The sequence below is a fragment of the Heterocephalus glaber genome, unplaced genomic scaffold, assembly GCF_053883595.1.
Source record: "Heterocephalus glaber isolate CG9 unplaced genomic scaffold, H.glaber_assembly_v1.0 deba00001729, whole genome shotgun sequence".
Lineage (NCBI taxonomy): Eukaryota > Metazoa > Chordata > Mammalia > Rodentia > Bathyergidae > Heterocephalus > Heterocephalus glaber.
This window is the reverse complement of record NW_028258440.1, coordinates 577,613-597,983: the sequence shown is the minus strand read 5'-3', so window position 1 is coordinate 597,983 and position 20,371 is coordinate 577,613. Positions and strand designations below refer to the sequence as shown.

General features: G+C 37.7%; 1 protein-coding gene across 2 annotated transcripts in view; it reads left to right on the top strand.

Moving 5' to 3' along the window:
- Nucleotides 1–20,371, top strand: part of Hprt1 (hypoxanthine phosphoribosyltransferase 1) — a 35,893-nt gene that overhangs the window by 3,454 nt on the left and 12,068 nt on the right. Inside the window, exons 2-5 of one of the 2 annotated variants that reach the window (XM_021240527.2) lie at nucleotides 3,244–3,303; nucleotides 6,610–6,716; nucleotides 8,350–8,533; nucleotides 15,279–15,344. In XM_021240527.2, the coding sequence (XP_021096186.1) occupies nucleotides 6,709–6,716; nucleotides 8,350–8,533; nucleotides 15,279–15,344 (258 nt within the window). In that variant the 5' untranslated portion in view covers nucleotides 3,244–3,303; nucleotides 6,610–6,708. The remainder of the gene's footprint in view (nucleotides 1–3,243; nucleotides 3,304–6,609; nucleotides 6,717–8,349; nucleotides 8,534–15,278; nucleotides 15,345–20,371) is intronic. The other variant, NM_001310288.1, reaches the window with a different exon arrangement.

Genomic DNA, 20,371 nt, shown 5'->3' with positions numbered 1-20,371 from the left:
TTACAGGTGTGCGTCACCACCGAAATTATTCTTTTGGACCACCAAGAAATGGAGAAGTTCAGTTTAGAGGTTTCTTTCTGTGAACTCAGTACTCTTGTTATTTATACTACAGATCCATCTTAATTATTTTTATCCATTATTTGTATCTGGATACTGCAGTAGGTGGAAAAAGGACCAACCAGATCAGCAGAGAAGTGTCTTTTATTTGTAAAGATGTTTTTGATTTAATCTTTTTTTTTTTGACAGACAAGGTCTGGCTATGTCACCCATGCAGGCACCTAACTCCTGGACTCAAGTGATTCTCCTGCCTCCATCTCTTGAGTAGCTGGGACTGCAGGAATGCAACCCCATGCTCTGTGGAATTTTTTTTTAGTTGTCTTTAGTTCATTGGGCAATAAATGGGCCATATCATTTTCTCCACTATAGTGAAGGTATCCCAGAAGTGTGCTTGTATTCTTCTACCTTTCTGTAATATTATGTGTATCCAGTAAGATTTATACACTATAAAGTGCCAGCCACTACCATTAATATTAACATGAGACTCAATTGTTATTTTGCTGCCAGTGGCCACCAAATTACTAACATTTAAAATAATGTGCTACTGATAATAATTCAAAGAAACACTTCAAATTACTGTGGAACTACCACTGTATTCATCATTGAGCTTCTGATGATTGATAGGTATAATTTTTCTTGTCCTAGTGAACGTGCCTATTTTTCCACTGTGCATATTAATAAAAGGAAAGATTATGGAGTTGAGTAAATTCATGTCCTTGTACATGTAATAGTTATGGGCTCACTTGCCAAAAGAGGGCAATAATTTATCCATAGGTTGAATAGTCAAGAATCTGATTTTAATTTTTTTTTTTTTAGCACTGGAGATCGAACCTAGGGGTGTTCTACCACTAACCTATATCCCCTAGCCCTTTTAATTTTTTAATTTTGAGACAGGATCTTGCTAACATGCCCAGGTGGAACTCAAACTTGTAGTCCTCCTTCACCCTCCCTAAGTGTTAGGATTACAGGACTGGCTCTGGTTTTAATACTTTTTTTTTCTTTCGGTACCGGGGATCAAATTCAGGACCTTGTGCTTGTGAGGCAGGCACAGTGCTACTGTGCTAAATCCCTGGCCCATCTGGTTTTAATTCTTAAAGTAGCTTTAATCCTTAAAAGGAATTTTGAACCCTTAGTTATATATGTAATTTATTTGTAAGACTGATATAAAATTGAAGATGAACATACTTAAACATAGTAGCTTAAATTATTTCCCCATTTAGGAATATCTTTCTCCATAAATTACAATTTTGGTTTTATGATATTTAGAGTCAGTACAGATTATCCCAAAGGGACAGCATATTATCTACTTTGATTTCTTTTTTGAGAATTTTAATGTGTATGAATTATAAAAGGTAAAATATGCTACCTAGTGATTTTTGGCCATTCTAGAATCTTGGAAATGTTATCATTCACTGGGAATAAAAACAAATGTATTTTATTTGTTATTAATACATCTTTTAATTCACCTAGTTCATTTTAAGAGTCACTTCCCCACTTCGGTTTTATCTTGTTTGGACCCATGAACATTATCGTTTTTTTGACCACAAAGAAACTTGAGCAATCCTAGTCATAGATAGTAAATTGTGTTGCAAGGATATATTAGCTTGGGTTAATTTCCTTGCTTACTATAATTTTAGGTAATGTATCTTTATAATTTAGAGTGCTGGGTTTGTTGGAAAATAAAATTATTTCAATAACATAATGGCAAAAAGTACTGATTTGATTCTACACAAAAGTTAGAAAAGTAGCCAAGCGTTGTGATGCACACATGTAATTCCAGCATTTGGGAGGCTGAGCAGGAAGATCACAAGTTTGAGGCCAGGCTAGGCTATGTATTAAAACTGTCTCGAAACTACCCACCCCAAGTAGAAAAGTAGAAAAGTATCTGTGTAAGATTTGATCAAACCCAGAGCTTTGCACATGCTAAGCACATGCTCTACCAATAAGCTATACCTCAAGCCACCTGCTAGTGATTTTTACAGAATTAGTAAAATGGTGCTTTTAAAAAATTTTTTGCCCAGTAGCGTGTCATTGTTATGAACAGGGTTTAAACTGATAGTAGTCTATAGTGCAGACCAAAATTACTCTTTTTTGTTTTGATTTGGTTTGTTTTAAGACAGGTTACTGGGTCTTATGGCTAGTGTCTAGATGTTCTCCTAAAGCCTCATGTGGTCATAGGTGGGGCTTTTTCAGAGGTGGCCGGATCTAGAGTGTGTGATGCTGGGATTGAGGGGGTATGATTATTAAATTAGTCCACTGATTGGGTTGGCGTAGTTCTGAGTGTGGATAATGGAAAGGCCCACCCTGGGTGTGAGAGCAACCTGGCCTAAGGGCGGGCATGTAGCCTGGATATAATATAAGGAACAGAAAGAGGGCTGCTGTTGTTGCTTGTTGCATTCTGCCTGCCATGAACTATTTTTCCTCTGCCATGCCACCCTGCCTTGGAGCCAGCTGATTATGGACTGAAACCTCAACAAACTGTCAGCCGAAATAAACCTTTCCTCTTTTAACTTCGGGTGTTAGGTATTTTATCTCACCAATGAAAAAAGTAACTAAGACACTGGGTAACCTTAGATTCTAGGTTTAACTTTAATGCCTGTGTAACTGCATTTGATAATTCACATTTTTGCAGGCTTGTCAAATTAGATTTTGGTACAGATTATAAATGTATTGTGGTAGAAGCAGAATCAGGAGTCAAGGGACGATATAATTGTGGCAGAAGCTATGAGTAATTGGGAGGAAGGAATGAGTCAGCTTCAGGGAAGTCATTTTGGTACTCTGGATCTTCTTGATTTTAAAGCGTTATGAAATAGTACACTTTCATTCCCGTCAGGTTATAGCAAATATTTTCTGATAAGCACAATGTGAATTTTATTGTATTATCTTATAAAACTAAACAAGGTCTTCTTTTCCCAAAATTTGAACTAAATTTCAGTTTATAAAATGTAAAAAGACAGTATTTCCTTGGTAAATATTCTTAGAATATTTCTGTACATAACACAAATGTCTCATTTCCATTTTTTGAGTAGTAAATATGTTCTCATATAAACACGAAGTAAATGTTTAGCAGGTATATTAGAACTTAATCTTAAAAGAGCTGGCATAATATTTTTCCCCCAAAATATATTTTCTCTTATAAAAGTAAAATGTTTTAAAACTATCAATATTGAATTCTGCTTGCTGCAGGGTACAAGAGGCTGACCTGATGTCTTAGTCACTTTTTTCACCCACAACTTGAAGGATGAGGTGTGTATTTTGGCTCACGTTTACAGTCCATCATCAGCGACCTCCAGGGCAGGGAGAGGGACATAGTGGAGAAGAAGCTGCTCATGCCACAGCAGCGAAGAACCAGAGAGTCAAGGAGGAGCTGGGGGTCCCAGGCCATTCCCACAGTGACCTACCACTTCCAACCAGGTCCCACCTTCTAACAGCAAGCTGTACGACCCCATCATCTAACCATCTTCTAAAAACCTCACCTCCTGTATGAGCACATGAAGTTCTTGGAGGACATGTAGATATAAACCATAACATCTCACCCCTGACTCCCAAAAGACTCATGCAAATCCCTTTATCTAAAATACATTTAGTCCATCTCTAAAATTTGCCAAAGTCCTAAGAGCATTGGCGAAAGTCCAAGTTCAAAGTCTCCTCTGAGACCTAAAGCAAACTCTTAGCTGTGAGCCCCTGTGAAAATAAAAATGAAAATTAAACATTCCCAGCATACAATGGCACAGGATAAACATTCCCACTGCAAAAGGAAGAAATAGGGGGATAGAAACCAGTGGATCTAGAGAAAGACTGAAACGCAGTAGGACAAACATTAAACTCTAGCTCCAGCACCCAGTCCAAGTTATAGTGAGATGTAAACTCCAAAGGGTTTGGGCAGCCCTGCACCTACAACACTGCATTAATGGCCCTTATGGCTTTCTCTTGGGATGGCTTTGCTCACTCCTTGCAGCTTTCCTCAGACTTTCCACATTCCTGGCTTCTCCAACTTCCTGGGGTCTCCACTGCACTCACAGCTTTACGCATTGCCCTCGGGGCCACACTACCTGGCCTCCCAGGCCTTCTTCCAAGATCTGGATAGATGTCTTCCTGATCCCACAACTGTCACATACTGCATGCCTGTAAAACCAGTACCATGTGGCTGGGGATTTAGCTCAGTGGTTCCACTGCCTGCCTCGCAAGCGCAAGGACCAAGGACCCGAGAGTTCCATCCCTGGTACCAAAAAAAGAAAAAAATCAGTACCATGTGGGTGATGCCAAGATCTGCATGCTCCAGCAGTAGCCAGGCCCTTTTAAGTCATGCCTGCAGGCGTCTCTGAGTGCCTGGATGGGTAAGCACTGTGAACCAAATCCTGGGGAACAAATTCCCTAGGCTGCCATTCTGGAGCATGGTGCCCTGGGGCTCTCTCTCAAAGCAAAATCTTATAATTTTGAGCCTTTGAAGGGTAGGGCCTTGCTAATTCTTGACATGCCCTTAAGCCATTTTAAAAATGATAATCTTTTCAGCATCCAAGCTCTCTTTTGCCCCATCTTTACAAGTGCTTTATTTCTGGCAAAAGTGCAGCGTTTTTAAGTGGGATTTTTGTTGTTGATTTTCAGTGTAAACCTGGCTAAGAGCGAGACCCCAACAGTATCCATGTCACAGCCCCAGCATTAGGCTGCCTTGAAATTTCTTCCTCCATCTTAATTAGCCCACTCCTCTTAATCTTACTCTCTTGCAAAGTCTCAGGACGAGAACAAAATGTAGAAAAAATTTCTGCCAGAGCATAACACATGTGACCTAGAGTCCAACTGCCAGTGGAGTTCTTCCCACCTGAAGCCTTCTGAGCCTGGCCTATGCAGTCTGCATTTCTATCTGCATCATAGTCTTCTGACCAGAATCTCCCTTCTTCACACTCAGCTTACTGCATTCAAGGGGTGCTTCTCCAGCCAGCATTTCCAAAATTTTCTGAACTCCTGCGAACTTGTTCCAAAGTCTTCTAAACAACTTGATTGGGTAGTGTCACACCAATGACCTCACTTCTCTGGTAAATCTGTCTTAGTCTACTTTCTCATTGCTGAGACACAAAACCCAACATCTACAACTTATAGGAGGAAAGGTTTATTTAGGCTCATATTCAGAGTCCATGGTCACATGGCTTCAAACAGGACAACATGGCGGGAGGGGCATAGAGGAAAAGCTGAGTATGTCATGGTGGTGGAGAAGTGGAGAGTCAAAAGGGCCTCGAAGGGAGATACCACCTTTCAGTGATCCACCTCTTCCGACCGGGCCCCACCTCCGAAGAGCAAGCAGAAGTCCCTCCTTTGATTGCATGAGGCTTTGTGGGGAAAATCTAGATGTAAACTGTAATACCCGACAATACAAAAAATTCCACCAAAATCCAAACGCAAAACAGAGTTTTAGGGACTGAACAAGAGACAATGTGAAATGCAAATTTTTCAGCAGTAGAAACCTCAAAATATAACTCAATTCTGTGAATAATACTATGTCTTACATATTTTTTTAAACTTATCGAAAGTCAAACCGTTTCTCCTTAAGCATCCAATACAGTGCTAATGTACTGAGCATTTAACATAGGGCCTCATAAGTGCTGCACCACTGAGCTATACTCCTAGCCCCCTGTAAAATTTATTTTTGAGATGGAGACTCCTTATGTTGCCCAGTTGTGCCAGCCTCTGGAATTGCTGGGATTACAGGTATGTGCCACCACACCTGGCTTCATTTTGCTTTTTTGGTAATTTTTTTCCTACTGTAAGATGAGAGGCTTTTTGGATTGGGGATAAAGTGCAGCAGTTGTTTGTTGTTATTTTGTATGATATTTTAACTTCTTAGAATGTATTCATTTTTAAAAATAAACTTTCAAGCATACTCAAAGGGAGATACAGTAATATCTATATATCTATTTATTTTTAAGATTTTCATTTAGATTTTTTTTTTCCGGTACCAGGGATTGAACTCAGGACCTTGCGCTTGCAAGGCAGGTGTAGAATATATATATATTATTATTATTATTTTTGGTACCGGGGATCAAACTCAGGTCCTTGCGCTTGCAAGGCAGGCAGCAGAACCACTGAGCTAAATCTGTGGCCCAGTATTCATTTTTTACTGAGATGGAGTCTTGCTGTGTTGTCCAGGCTGCCCTCCAACTTGCAGTCCTTCTGCCTCAGCCTGCTGATTAGGTGGGATTACAGGTGTGCTTCACCATACCCAGCTGAGAATGCTATAATGAATCTCCATATGCTCATCACTTAGGTTTAAAATATTATCAACATTTTGCCACAGTTTTCTTAGCACTTTAAAATTTTTCTTTTTCTCTTTCTGACTTAAAGGAACTTGCAAATCGTGTTATTTTACTTCTACAATCTTGATTATTCTTCTGTAAGATATATGATTTTCCTAGGTGGCTGTAATTTATTGTATCTCCAAAGTTAATAGTTCTTGATGTCTCATGCCTAAATTTCTCTGGTTGACTGAATCATGTAAGTCTCGTCAAATATTTATACCCCATAATACTCTAATTTGAAACAGCTATATTTCTTTTTCAGATTAGTGATGATGAACCAGGCTACGACCTAGATTTATTTTGTATTCCTAATCATTATGTTGAAGATTTGGAAAAGGTGTTTATCCCTCATGGATTAATTATGGACAGGTCAGTAAGATCTCCAATCGAAGTGTATAAAACATTTTTGTCATGTATTAATTTCAAGTGCCAGGAGGTGTTGAGTGGTTAATGTGAAACTAGGCCAACTTGTTAAATAATACATGCTTTCTATTTTTAAAAGTCCTCTTTACAAAAAAATAAAAGCAGAGGGAGGCCTTACTAATTACCCAGTATAAGGCAGGGTGTGGTGGAAATCTGTAGGGAATAGAACAAAATGAAATCATTGAGGGAGGTTGGAAGAATGAACTCTAATCAGAATCTTGGATTTCCCTGTCCTGAGCAGGGTAATGGGTTGAGTTTGAAATCCCATGAAGGCAAGGTCTGAGTTTGATTATTGTAAACACATTAGCTTGAACATTTCCCCTTGAATTACAGTGAAAAACTTTAGCATTTGAACACTTGCCTTGTGTGTTGGGCTATTGTGTTTTCTAAGTTGTAAAATTATACCAGTGTATTGCATTATAAACATCCCACCTATGGAGGCTATGCATAAGAAGAGGAAGCTGGAGGCATGGGAGCACATACCTGTAATCCTAGCACTTAGGAGACTGAAGCAGGAGAATCATAAGTTTGAGTCTTGCCTGAGCAGTTTAGTGAGATTTTGCCTCAAAATGAAAAATAGAGGGCTGGGAATATAACTTTAGCAGTAGAGCACCCCTGGGTTTTATCCCCAGTGCTGCAAAAAAATAAAATAAAATGAGAAAAGTTCTCTAAGCCTTCTATACATATTCCTTCCCAGATGCTGGCTGTGCACATATACTATATGTAAATGTGCATATATTGATATTTTAACACATGAGTATATACAATCATAGTACTGAAATTTATTTGAGGTGGTTTGTTTTGTTTGGGGATCGAACTCAGGATCTTGTGCTTGCGAGGCATTCTCGGTGCCACTGAGCTAACCCCCCCCGCCTGCCCCCCGCGGTGGTGGTTCGTTTTTTGAGACAGGGTCTTGCTCTGTAGTCAGGGTGGCCTCAAACTTGAGATCCTCCTGCCTCAGCCTCCAGAGTGCTGGGATTATAGACATGTGCCACCATACCTGGATTTTTTTTTTTTTTAGTATCATATATTTTAGTATCTCATTTATGGAAATTCCTAATTGATTTAACCAGCCCCCTATTGATGGTCACTTAAGACCTCTCCATTATTTTGCTGTCATAGACTGTACCGGGGGAACATCCTTTTACACAAATTTTAACCGGTCCTTGCTCAGCTTTACCTAAGTGGATAAATTCTAGGTCAAGTGTAAGGTATTTATTGAATATTTTGGTACTGCTAACTTATCCTTTCAAAAGTCTTATCAGTTGATATTCCCATGAGAATGCTGTTTTCCTTACAGTCTCTTCTAATGATGTATATTAAAGCATTTAATCAGAATTGGTGAGTCTAATAGCTGAAAATGGTATCTTGTTTTTATTTGCATTGTTAAATTTATGGTAGATGTTATAGTGTACCTGATTTTTGACAGTATTGAATTTTAATTTTGCGTCGTGAAAGTGGGATATCCTTTATGGGGACAAGGAATGTGTTTAATGGATGCTTAATGCTTAAGAGATAATTTGTTATCGAATTTAAATGTGTGGAACTATCTTTTAAATCTCTAATTTTATTTCTGTAGGACTGAAAGGCTTGCTCGAGACGTGATGAAGGAGATGGGAGGCCATCACATTGTAGCTCTCTGTGTTCTCAAGGGAGGCTATAAATTCTTTGCTGACCTGCTGGATTACATTAAAGCACTGAATAGAAATTGTGATAAATCCATTCCTATGACTGTAGATTTTATCAGACTCAAGAGCTACTGTGTAAGTATATTTGATAGACGATTTTAAAAATGTGGCTCTGGTTTGGCCTATATTTTCTTTGCAGCTCTGTAAGCTCTACTTACACATTCATTTCACTCAGTTATAGTGGGCTTTTTCTAACATATTCATTAGCACTTTATATTAAAGCGAATATTGTCTTTTTCAAACGATTCACCTAAGAGGGCTATGTACTTATTTAACAGGTTTTTTGTTGTTGTTTTGGCGAGGGTTTCGTGCTTTTGTTTATTTTTTTATTTTTTATTTTTTTGGTACCTGGGATCGAACTCGGGACCTTGCGCTTGCACGGCAGGCGCCGGAACCACTGAGCTAATTCCCTGGCCCTGTTTATTTTATTTTTTGAGCCTGGGATCTCATGGTGTTTTCCAGGCTAATGTCAAGTTACTTACTGGGCCCAAGCTGTCCTCCCACGTGAGTCTTCCAAGTGCTGGGAGTACAGGCACATGCCACCACGCCTGACTTTGTATTGGTATTTCTTGAAAACTTCTTGTAAGAATTGCTATTGAATCTTGGGGGGACACCTTTCTGACTAAGTGGTAACGGATGTTCTCTCTTGGTGGGAATCATAAGTCATTTGGAGGTAGATCTAGTTTCTAAGGTTAACAATTTCTTCCCAGAAAGCAGAAGCCACTTTTGACTCTCAGTCACTCTGCCTGTGTCACACAATCTGAAATACACTGGAATATTGACGCTGTGATAAAACAGAACCAGTGTAATCTTTTTGTGAATTTTATCATCCACAATTTCTTTGTGTGAATGTTTGATTTTTATTAGTTGTATTACTTTGTATTTCTTGTAACTTGCTATTTTCCAAAGTAGGCATTTCTTCTAGCATCTTCAAAAATTAGATCAAAAGTCCAGTGTTTGTTCTTTCATACATCAGTGTTGTCATACATCTTTGTAGAAACTCACTTTTGTTCATGTTTTTATTGAGAGTGAGAACACTTAGCAACATTTATCTTTCAACTTTCATTCTCTCCATGAATCATCTATTTGACCCAAGTCTTAGACCTATTTTTTTGACTAGGGCTTAATCCCAGGGCCCCATGCATGTTAGACAGGGGCTCTACCACTGACCTACATCTTCAGCCTGCTTTTTCCACTTTTAGAGTCTGATTACCATTGTCATTTTTTCCAGAGGACAGTTTTTCTTCAGTCCTCAGTGAGTGAGCTCTGTGCATGGGCTTCGGAGGAGGTCAGGAGGCAGTGCAGAAGGTCTGGACAGGAGTGTGGCTGTCAATCTTTTTGGGCCTCACTGTGAATGGCGCCCCCCACCCAGTGATGCAGCTTTGCATACAGCTTGGCAAACACATAGATATTGCTGACACTCCCTTGGAAAATGTCCTAGATGTCTGTGGCCTCTACTGTCTTTTATTTTTTTTTCTACTATCTTTTAAATGACAGACTTTTTTTTTTTTTTGGTACCGGGGATTGAACTCAGGTCCTTGTGTGACAGACTTCTTAAAGGCCTTGTCCTTAGGCACACATCAGGCACAGTTTGTGCAGTGAATAGGCTGCTGGCATGACCATTGTTTCTTTATTCTTTTTTGTTATCTTGGAAGCAGGAACATGAGAAAGCTTTTTCTACGTTTTGGTCAGTCCTATGGGTTATTGCGCAGCCGTTTAAATATCATCATAGACACTTTTTTGTCCCATTAAATAAACACTTTATGCCCACATATCATCACAGTAATTCCTACTTATAAGCTCCTTTTAACTTTTCAAAGCCTTGCTTGAATTAAAGACTTAAACATAAAAAAAAGACTTAAACATAAAACTTGGGTTCTTACTTAACAGAAGTTACTGATTTATTCATTGGTTGATAATTTGCACTAAGACTTAATTCTAGTCAGGGTAGCTGCAGGCATTAGAGCTGAACAGCCTTTAACATTGTCGCTTAGAGTCCCAGCAGGTACTTAGACAGCCCATGATAGGATTTATCTTTTTGGTCTTGTTTAGCAAGCCCCATGCAAAATATATCTTGTTTCCTTATGAATCCTATCTGAGCATATGTGCCTAATGTTCTTTCTTGTTTCTTTTTTTTTTTTTTGCAGTACTGGGGACTGAATCCAGGGCATGCTAGGCAAACGCTCTATCAATGAGATACATCCCTAGCCCATTTTGAAAATTTTGAGACAGTCTCACTAAGTTGCTCAGGCTGGCCTTGAACTTGGCATCCCTCCTGCCTACCTGGGATTAAAGATGTGTGGTGCTATCCTTGGCTCAGACTATTTTTTCTTTAGGAAGCAAAAACAAGCAAAAAATGGGCAAGAATTTAATATTTTTCATTTAAAACATTTTATAGTTGTAAAGGCATTTGGAGTGATGGAAACACTTTGACATTTTAAATCCTTTATTTACTTTTATTTTCTTCCCCATTAGTTTTATTATTTATTTATTTATTTTTGGTACTGGGGATTGAACTCGGGACCTTGTGTTTTGCAAGGCAGGCGGCGGAACCACTGAGCTAAATCCCCGACCCCTTCCCCATTAGTTTTAGATCTTAGAGGATTATTAAACCATGCTCCTCAGCTAATAAAAAGCATGAAATCTGAAACATAAGTAAAGCATATTTTTATGTAAATTTTTGCATAGGAAAAAGGAACTGTAATATGTTATGTAAAATTCTGTATAGATTTATTACTAAGCAGTAGAAATAAGAGAAATATCCAGATACTCTCTATTGATTTGAGATAACATTTCTAACCTATTTCATAATTCAACAGCTTATCATGGAAAGTATTCACATATGCATATTAAAAACCAGGCAGCTTAATTTATAAAAGCATAAAGTGGAAATTTTAAATTGTAGCATGACTATCATTGATGTCAGTATGATTTTTCTTTTTTTTTCTTTTTTGGTACTGGGGATCAAACTCGAGACCTTGTGCCTGCGAAGCAGGCAGCGGAACCACTGATCTAAATCCCTGGCCCTGTGTCAGTATGGTTTTTACATACTGATCTTGCCCGGTTTGAAACAGTGTATCAAACGCTGCCTAATCTGTACTGTACTAATCCTAAATAAATGCTCCATGTATTAAATATTCCCAGAATATATAAGGAAGCATTATAATGTCAATACACTCATCTGTTTTTTCTTCCAAATAAAAATTTTATTTTCCCAATTAATAAAATACAGATTTATTACTTGAAAAAATACAATTGCAGAAAATTATAAAGGAATTAAGTCTTCCCAGATTCTGCTACCACTTTTTATACCTACTATTTTAAAGCGTTTTTTCTCTGTACAAATACACACATATTATAGTTTGCATGCTCTTAATCAGAATATCTAGACAAGATTTTGTTTATCTAATGCCTAGGTGAGAAATAGCCTGAAGATGCCAAATACCATATGTCATTAAATTAAAGATACTACTAAGACTTACCACTATTTTTTGTATTGCTAAGAAAGAAAATATTTCTAGTTACAATTGTATGGCACCATCAGTTGTAATGTTGACTTCAGAGGCATTAAGATCTTAATGTTCATCTTAAAACATTGAAATATAATACTATGTATTATTATAAATATATTCATTGACCTTTTCTGTCCCTGAGGCTCTATGATATTCAGAAAAATGAAACACTTGATAAGTATGTGAACATATTTTCTCTGTTGTGAGTTTTACTGCAATTTTTAAGCAATATTTTTACTAAGGGCTGGGGAAGTAGCTTAGTAGAACCACACCTACCTGGCAAGTACAAGGTCCTGAGTTCGATCTGAAAAGAAAATAAGTGAAGTAATATTTTTGCTAAAAGAGTTGAATAAAAAAGTAATGAAACCTCAGGAAGAAAAGTTGTTAGATGAGTTAAAAAAAAATTTGGTGTTGCCAAAAAGAAGATCCAGGGGCCTCCTGCATAAGTACATAATCTACCACTGAGCTATACCCCTAGCCCCAAAACTGGAGTTCTGTTTGCTTCCTACAGGTGTTCAGATTCCTAGAACTGGACAAGCAGGAACAAACAGTTCTTTCTCATTAGCCTTGATTTTTCACCTAGACTATGAGAGGTAGGTATTAAGGTTATGTATTTGTAAGCCAAAAGAGCTTCTCTGGAAATTGCAGGTAGTTGACACCCAGTTAAGGATAGCTTGGACTCTATGGCTGGGAGGAATGAGAAGAGACAGTAGAGGGGTGGATAGAGCAACTGTGGTGGGCCAGTCTCTCCCCTCGGGTCAGTCCTGTTGTCCCACACTTCACTGTAATTTAAGAGACCCCTCAGTAAAGGAATATAGTGGGAGGCTTGTCTACACGGGAGGGGAGGCAGGGAGTTCAGTGCAGTTCCTGTGGGCAACCAGGTAGGGTAATTTATTCATGCATTCCATTTCTGTGATTTGGTCACATAACTATAATTCAGCAAGTAGACTGTACTGTTACTCTTAAATGAATCTTCTTTATTAGCCTCCATTTAAAAGGCTCTTTCCATGAAAAAAGTCTCAAGAAATACAAGCTAAAAACCTTGGGGCCAGTGAGAGTGGAGGTTTGCATGGTAGTAGAGAACCAGTGTCTTGTGTGCTTAGAGTTCTCTTGTCTCTTACCCATATCATCACAGCCTTTGGATCACAAGTATTTTTCTGTGATTCCACTCAGTAGTTACTTTTGTCCTTTTGTCTCTCAAAAAAAGCAATTGAAGTTGGACTGTAATACCACATTTCTACAGAAGATGGCACTATTTATCAAGGTTTATAATGGAAATCAGCATGATTGACTAAGGCTTCAGGTTTTATTTATTTTTTTGGTCATTAATCAATTCTGTATTGAAATGCTGGACTTTAGTTAGACTATTTCTCTAAGATGAGAATAACATGCAAGGCATTTTGATACCATAGATACATTAGTTTACAACATGGAATATTTGCTGGGGTGGAGAAGTTGTTTTTGATGTAGGGGATGGAACCAGGGCTTCACACATGTGAAGCAAGTACTGTACCAGTTATACCACTGAGCTGCCCCTGCAGCCCAACATGGGTTGTTTAAATGCCAAATAAAACGGTTTCATAGCCAGCACAGTGTTCCATGACTTGGTGTTTTTAATTACCATTGTTTGATGTCAGTGTATGTTAGATTAGTAGAGTCTTTTTAATAGCTTTATAGTATTATTGTGTAGGTTAATTTCATTAATTTATGTAGTTTCCTGTTAATAGACATGCTGGTTGTTTTCAGTGAATTAGTGAACATCCTTGAATGTACTTTTGCATACTTGTGCGTGTTTTTTGTAGCATCATAACCTCTAAGTAGGATTGCTGGACCAAAATAGAATGCGTGTTTACAGTTTTTCGTAGATATCACTATATCCTTTTCAAAAGAGGTTGTGCCAGTTTATGCGCTCACCCACAAGAGTGCCTGTTTCCCCTCAACATAGCATCCATCAGACTTAATTTTGCAAGTCTGGATGGATGGAAAGTAGAATCATGTTTTAGCATTTGTTTCCTCAGATAATATCATTTTATAAGTTAATGTCTTTGTTCTATAATTGTCTATTTGTGTTTGTTCTCCATTTTCCTATGGGTTCTTATTTGGGAGTCCAGTGTGTATTAGGAATATTTGTTACAGTTCTTTTTAGTTTGGGTTTATATCATGCCTGGGTTTTTACCCTTTCTAAGAATGTGAAAAAAAAGTCTATTTTCTTCAAGTCTGCTTATGACTTTATTTTTTATATTTAGATTTTAATCCATCTGGAATTTATTTTGTGCATGCTGTGAGGTAGGGACCATACTTTATTTTTCCCAAATGGATAAGTAGTTGACCGAACACCATTTATTGAATAATTCATCTTTTTCTAACTGACTCTAAATATCATCTTTATCATGTACTAAATCCTCATATGTTTCTGGTCTGTTTCTGGGCTCTCCTTTGTCAGTTACTGTGCTGACACCACTCCATGGTAATTGCTGCAACTTTATGGTGTGGTTTGCTGTCTGGTAGGGTAAGACCGAGCTCTTCAGTTTACCCACTTTTTTACCCCATTTTCTGTCTTGAATCCAGCACATCCAAATTATGGTTATTACTACCAACTACAGAAGATGTTGAGCATTCCCCTTTGAAACTCCTGTAAGGATTTCTACTAGATTCTGTAATAGTAGCAATGAGAGCCTCAGATGTATGCCCTGAAGGACTATGGATCAGAGGTGGTTTTCTAGGACCAGGTTTGCCCTGTTGAACATTACCTGGTTCTGGGGTACCCCCCCTTTTTTTCTAGTTCTGAGGATCGAACCCAGGACCTCGCACATACTATGCAAACATTCTACACTTTAGCTATATCCCCAGCCCTGAGGCTAGACTTTTGATGAGACATACCCTTGGGATCAGATCTGATATTGACCAGCCCCTATAACTTGCTTGACTACAGAATGGTACAGGGCCAGAACCAGATGCCTGTCATGCTAATAACTTCCTGTGTGGTTCAGAAGTGACTGTGACTGATGATAGGTGGTTGCTGTGATACTGTGCACTCAAAAATGGGTGTACCCTATTTTTAGGGCTCTTAAAACCATCAAATTGGCAACGGCCGATTAAAACTTTTAATTTTTACTAATCTCTACTTGAAAGTTACCTGGTCATTCATTTCTGGAAACATAATTCATATCATTTAGAATGTCATAATGCTGTGGACATTAGTTAGCTAACTTCTTAAACCTTGTAGTTCCCATTTGATAATTTGAGGTATGTGTACATAAGTGGGTAGATATATATATACAGTGTTGTTTTTTTTTCTCTCAAACTAGAATGATCAGTCAACAGGGGACATAAAGGTCATTGGAGGAGATGATCTCTCAACTTTAACTGGAAAGGTATGTATCTTGAAGGGGAAGAAAAGAACACTTTACAGCAAGAGTCAGTAACACTGTGGTTTCAGTCAATCACTAAGGCAGCTTACATAGCATCATTAAACAAAAAGGTTATTTAACCCGTGAAAACATTGTAGGTTAATTATCTTTCCCTAGGTCATATAGCCAAAAGACAGCAGAATCTGTTAAACTTAAAAGGCTAGATAGCCTGGTATCTAGCACTGTTCTCTATATCTGTCAGAATCTAATTTGGGATCCTTCAAAAAATACAAATTGAGGGAAGATGGCTTTCTCTTTAAGCATACACATAGTTTCTTAAAAGATAGAGACATGGTGTAGCGTAGTGGCTGAAAGTGTGAGTTCTAGAACCTGACAGCTTTGCTTCAAAGGTTTGCTCCGCATTTCCTAATCCTCTGATGTTGCATGGGTTATTTAACCTCTGTGTTCCAGAAGCAAGCAGTATAGGGCTGACCGTGGCAGCCACCTCAGAGTTAAGAGATGTAGGTGACACAATACATGTAGAACTCTTAAAACAGTTTATGGTAAATAAACATACATGAGATAAATAAATTAAAAACATACTATTTTAGGAAATCTCAAGTTTTCTTTATACATGAAAATTCTCATAACTTTTTGTTATGTTGTGCTTCCAATGTTTGTCTCAAGATTTTTTTTTTCCCGTACTGGGAATTGAACTGCCCTACTGCTTTTCCTTCCTTTTCAGCATGTTTTGTCCATATTTCGAAGCAATTTGAAGCCCTTACTCATAGAATCAGTTTTCAGTGGAGGAAGAGGCCTAACCATCAAGGCCTTCTGTGATTTAGTTTGACCTTGCCTTTTCCAGCTAATAGCTCTGTCCCGCTCTGTTGCTCTGTGACCTTATAAACAAGTCTCTGTTTCTAAAATACCTAGTTTGATGCTAGTCACATTTGAGAACATTTATTATGGAAAAACCAAGAAATATAAATGAGTGAATTTAATTCTTGCTAGTGAGATTATGTGGTTAATTAAAACTTCATTTTATCTTTTGAAGGGAAATTTATCTTATGTGCAGAAACATGTATATGAATATTTTCTCCTTTCTCCATTTAATGCTTGAGAATATGGGTTTTGGATTCTGAATGCACCTTTGTTCAAATCTCTTGTCTTCTATTTGCCTGTATTTATGACTTTAGGAAAGTCATTTGCCTTCTGAGCCTTATTATTTTTGTTAAGTAGGGATGTAACTACCTGGCATAAATTAAACTCTCAATAATGGTAACAATTGTCACTTTTTTTCCCCTAGTAATAAGGATTGAACCCAGGGTCTTCACACTGAGCTACATAAAAATGCTTATTTTGAGACAAAGCCTCACTAAGTTGTTAAATTGCCCAGGCTGGGGTCCAATTTTTGACACCAGGCTGGACTTTATTGATTTATTGACAGGGTATCGCTTTGTAGTTCAGGCTGGCCTTGAACTCATAATGGAGCCCAGGGTGTCTTCAAACTCAGGACGATCCTCCTGCTTCAGCCTAAAGTCTATAATCTCATTCAAGATTGTGTAGCTCTCTCTGTTCCCATTGTGCAGATCATTACAACAGTCAACCACAGGTACTTGTGGGAATATGGATCCTTCAGATGGGCTAGCTGGGGTAGAGGAAATTTTGAGAAAGAACCACATAGTACATAGTAAAGCAATTATTGGTCCATTGATTGATTATATTCAGTTATGCAAAAGATTTATATTGTATCTTTTGAAGTGGAAGATTAGTTGTGAATGAGGAAAGGTGAAAAACTAGCTCCTTAACTACTTAGCAGTCTGATTATTTAAATATGGGATGGCCAAAAATTCCGTATTTTTTGTTAATTTTTATAAGATAATATAATAGGAAATATAAAAATGACAATTTTAAGGGCTGGGGATTTATTTATTATTTTTGTATTAAATTCTTTTATTGGTACATTGTAGGTATACAACACAATTACATTTCTCATTGGGAATTGTACCTTTATATAATGCATTTTGGTTCTTATTTTTTCCCCATTCCTAGCCCCCCCTTCACGCCCTCCACCCTTCCCTATTTACAAAGACTTTATTTCCATTTTTTCCATTTCTCAGCATTTTTTCCTTTCCCTTCTTTCCTTTCCCCTGTGCCTCCCACTACCCCTACCCCTTTGGACCTTTTCTTCCTATTTTACATGATCGATTATTCATTCTAATCATTGGTACATTTTAGGTATACAATATAATGACATTCATCATTGGAAATTTGCACCTTTACATAGTCTCTCTTGGTTCTTGTTTTTCACCCTTGCCCAGCCCTCCCTTCAACCCCTCCATTCCTCCCTATTTACAAAGATTTTGTTCCTATTTTTCCATTTTCTCATATTAATCCCATTCCCTTCTATCCTTTCCCCTACCCCTCCCACTTCCTTCACCTTTGCCCCTTTTCATCCTATTTCACATTACCTATTATACATTTTAGTCCTTATTTACACTTTCAGTTTCTCATACCAGAGAAACTATTCAGTATTTATACATGTGTGTCCTATTTATTTCACTTAAGAGTATTGCCTCAATGTGCATCCACTTAGCTAGGAATGTCTCTAATTTCTCATTTTTTATGGCTGAGTAGTACTCCATTTTATTTAAAAAACCACATTTTCTTTATCCAGTCTCCAGTTGATGGGCATTTGGGCTGTTTCCAAGTTTTAGCTATCACAAACTGCTGCTATGAACATGGGAACACATATATCACTGTGGTATGATTCTTTTAATTATTTGGTGAAGATCCCCAGCAGTGGAATAGCGGGGTCAAATGGGATTTCCAGTCCTAGTTTGAGGTATCTCCATACTGATTTCCACAGTGCTTGCACCAGTCTGCACTCCCACCAGCAGTGGAGCAGGGTTCCTCTTTCCCCACAGCCCGGCGAACATTTGTTATTGGTTGATTTCATGATAGCAGCCATTCTTTCTGGAGTGAAGTGGAATCTCAGCGTTGTTTTCATTTGCATCTCTCGAATGACCAGTGACGTTGAACATTTTTTCATGTATTTATTTGCTATTTCTACTTCTTTGTCTGAGAAATGTCTGTTCATTTCAGATAGGGCTGGGGATTTAACTCAGTGGTTCCAGTGCCTGCCTCGCAAGAGCAAGGTCCCGAGTTCCATCCCAAGTACCAAAAAAAAAATGACAGTTTTACAAATTTATTCAATAATTTTTCTCTGTGTGGTATATTTGCAAACATTCAATACATGATGTAATATTAAAATCTGGACAGCAGTTATCTAATCTCTTTCTGATTTCTTTTTGCATTATTGTCTTTCTTTGAACCACACATTTTACACTGTTGTGTTGGCCTTTCCTTTTTTCTGTGGGTGACATAATTTCAATAAAATGTCTGCCCACTAAACGTGATGGTGAAGACATCGATGGTGTACTTGCTGGTTGGTGTTTCGCTATCTCGCATTTTTCCATTATTTGGTCTATTAGACCTAATCTAAATTGTAAATGACTTTTTGAACACATTTATTTTGAATAAATAACAGACAAATTCCATATTGTTTGGTCCAGAAGGTACATAAATATTTTAGAGTAATATTTTTTCCTCATTTTTTTGATTACAGGATAGCTTGTTAGATGTTGGTCAGCTCTGTCAGCACCACTCAGAGAATTATTATAATCATTGATGACCACTATTGGAATTTTTTTAGTTTCATTTCTTCTTTCAATTCCTATCATTTCTGTATTATGAATAGTTGACAATAAGGATGTCTTTTCTGTCTTTCCATTTTGTAACACAGGCTTTTCCTCTCTGATATGCTAACATTTCTCCCTTTTTCAATTTTTACTTTTGCAGATCTTTTGGTACTTCCTTCCTATTCACTCTCAGAATCCCAAACACGTCCATTTTGTATTGTACAGGAATATCACTGAGTTTTGGAGAAGTATAAAAATATGTCTAATGTACTTAACAATCAAAGATTTTATAGATAGATGTAGCACAAAATTATAGGTAATTTTTCACAAATAAACATTAGTAAAAGCAAGTAACTAGAATTTATTGTTAGATTTCATTAGAAACAAACATCACAGGTGACTACATTGTTCTAAATAAAAAAGTGTATAAAAATAGTCAATATAAAATGAACAGATGTATGAGTGTATCTTGTGCAAATAAGAATCGACTGGAAATCAGTATGGAGATACCTCAGCGAACTAGGACTGGAAGTCCCATTTGACCCGACTATTCCACTGCTGGGGATCTTCCCCAAAGAATTAAAACAATCATACCACAGTGATATATGTGTGCCCATGTTCATAGCAGCACAGTTTGTGATAGCTAAAACTTGGAAACAGCCCAAATGCCCACCAACTGGAGACTGGATAAAGAAAATGTGGTTTTTTAAATAAAGTGGAGTACTACTCAGCCATAAAAAATGAGAAATTAGAGACATTTATAGCTAAATGGATACACATTGAGGCCATACTCTTAAGTGAAATAAATAGGACACACATGTATAAATACCGAATAGTTTCTCTGGTGTGAGAAACTGAAAGTGTAAATAAGGACTAAAAGGTATAATAGATAATGTGAAATAGGAAGAAAAGGGGCAAAGGGAAGGAAGTGGGAGGGGTAGGGGAAAGGAAAGAAGGGAATGGAATTAATATGAGAAAATGGAAAAATAGGAACAAAATCTTTGTAAATAGGGAGGAATGGAGGGGTTGAAGGGAGGGCTGGGCAAGGGTGAAAAATAAGAACCAAGAGAGATTATGTAAAGGTGCAAATTTCCAATGACGAATGTCATTATATTGTATACCTAAAATGTACCAATGATTAGAATGAATAATCGATAATGCAAACTAGGAAGAAAAGGTCCAAAGGGGTAGGGGTAGTGGGAGGGGCAGGGGAAAGGAAAGAAGGGAAAGGAAAAATGCTGAGAAATGGAAAAAATGGAAATAAAGTCTTTGTAAATAGGGAAGGGTGGAGGGCGTGAAGGGAGGGCTAGGAATGGGGAAAAAATAAGAACCAAGATGCATCATGTAAAG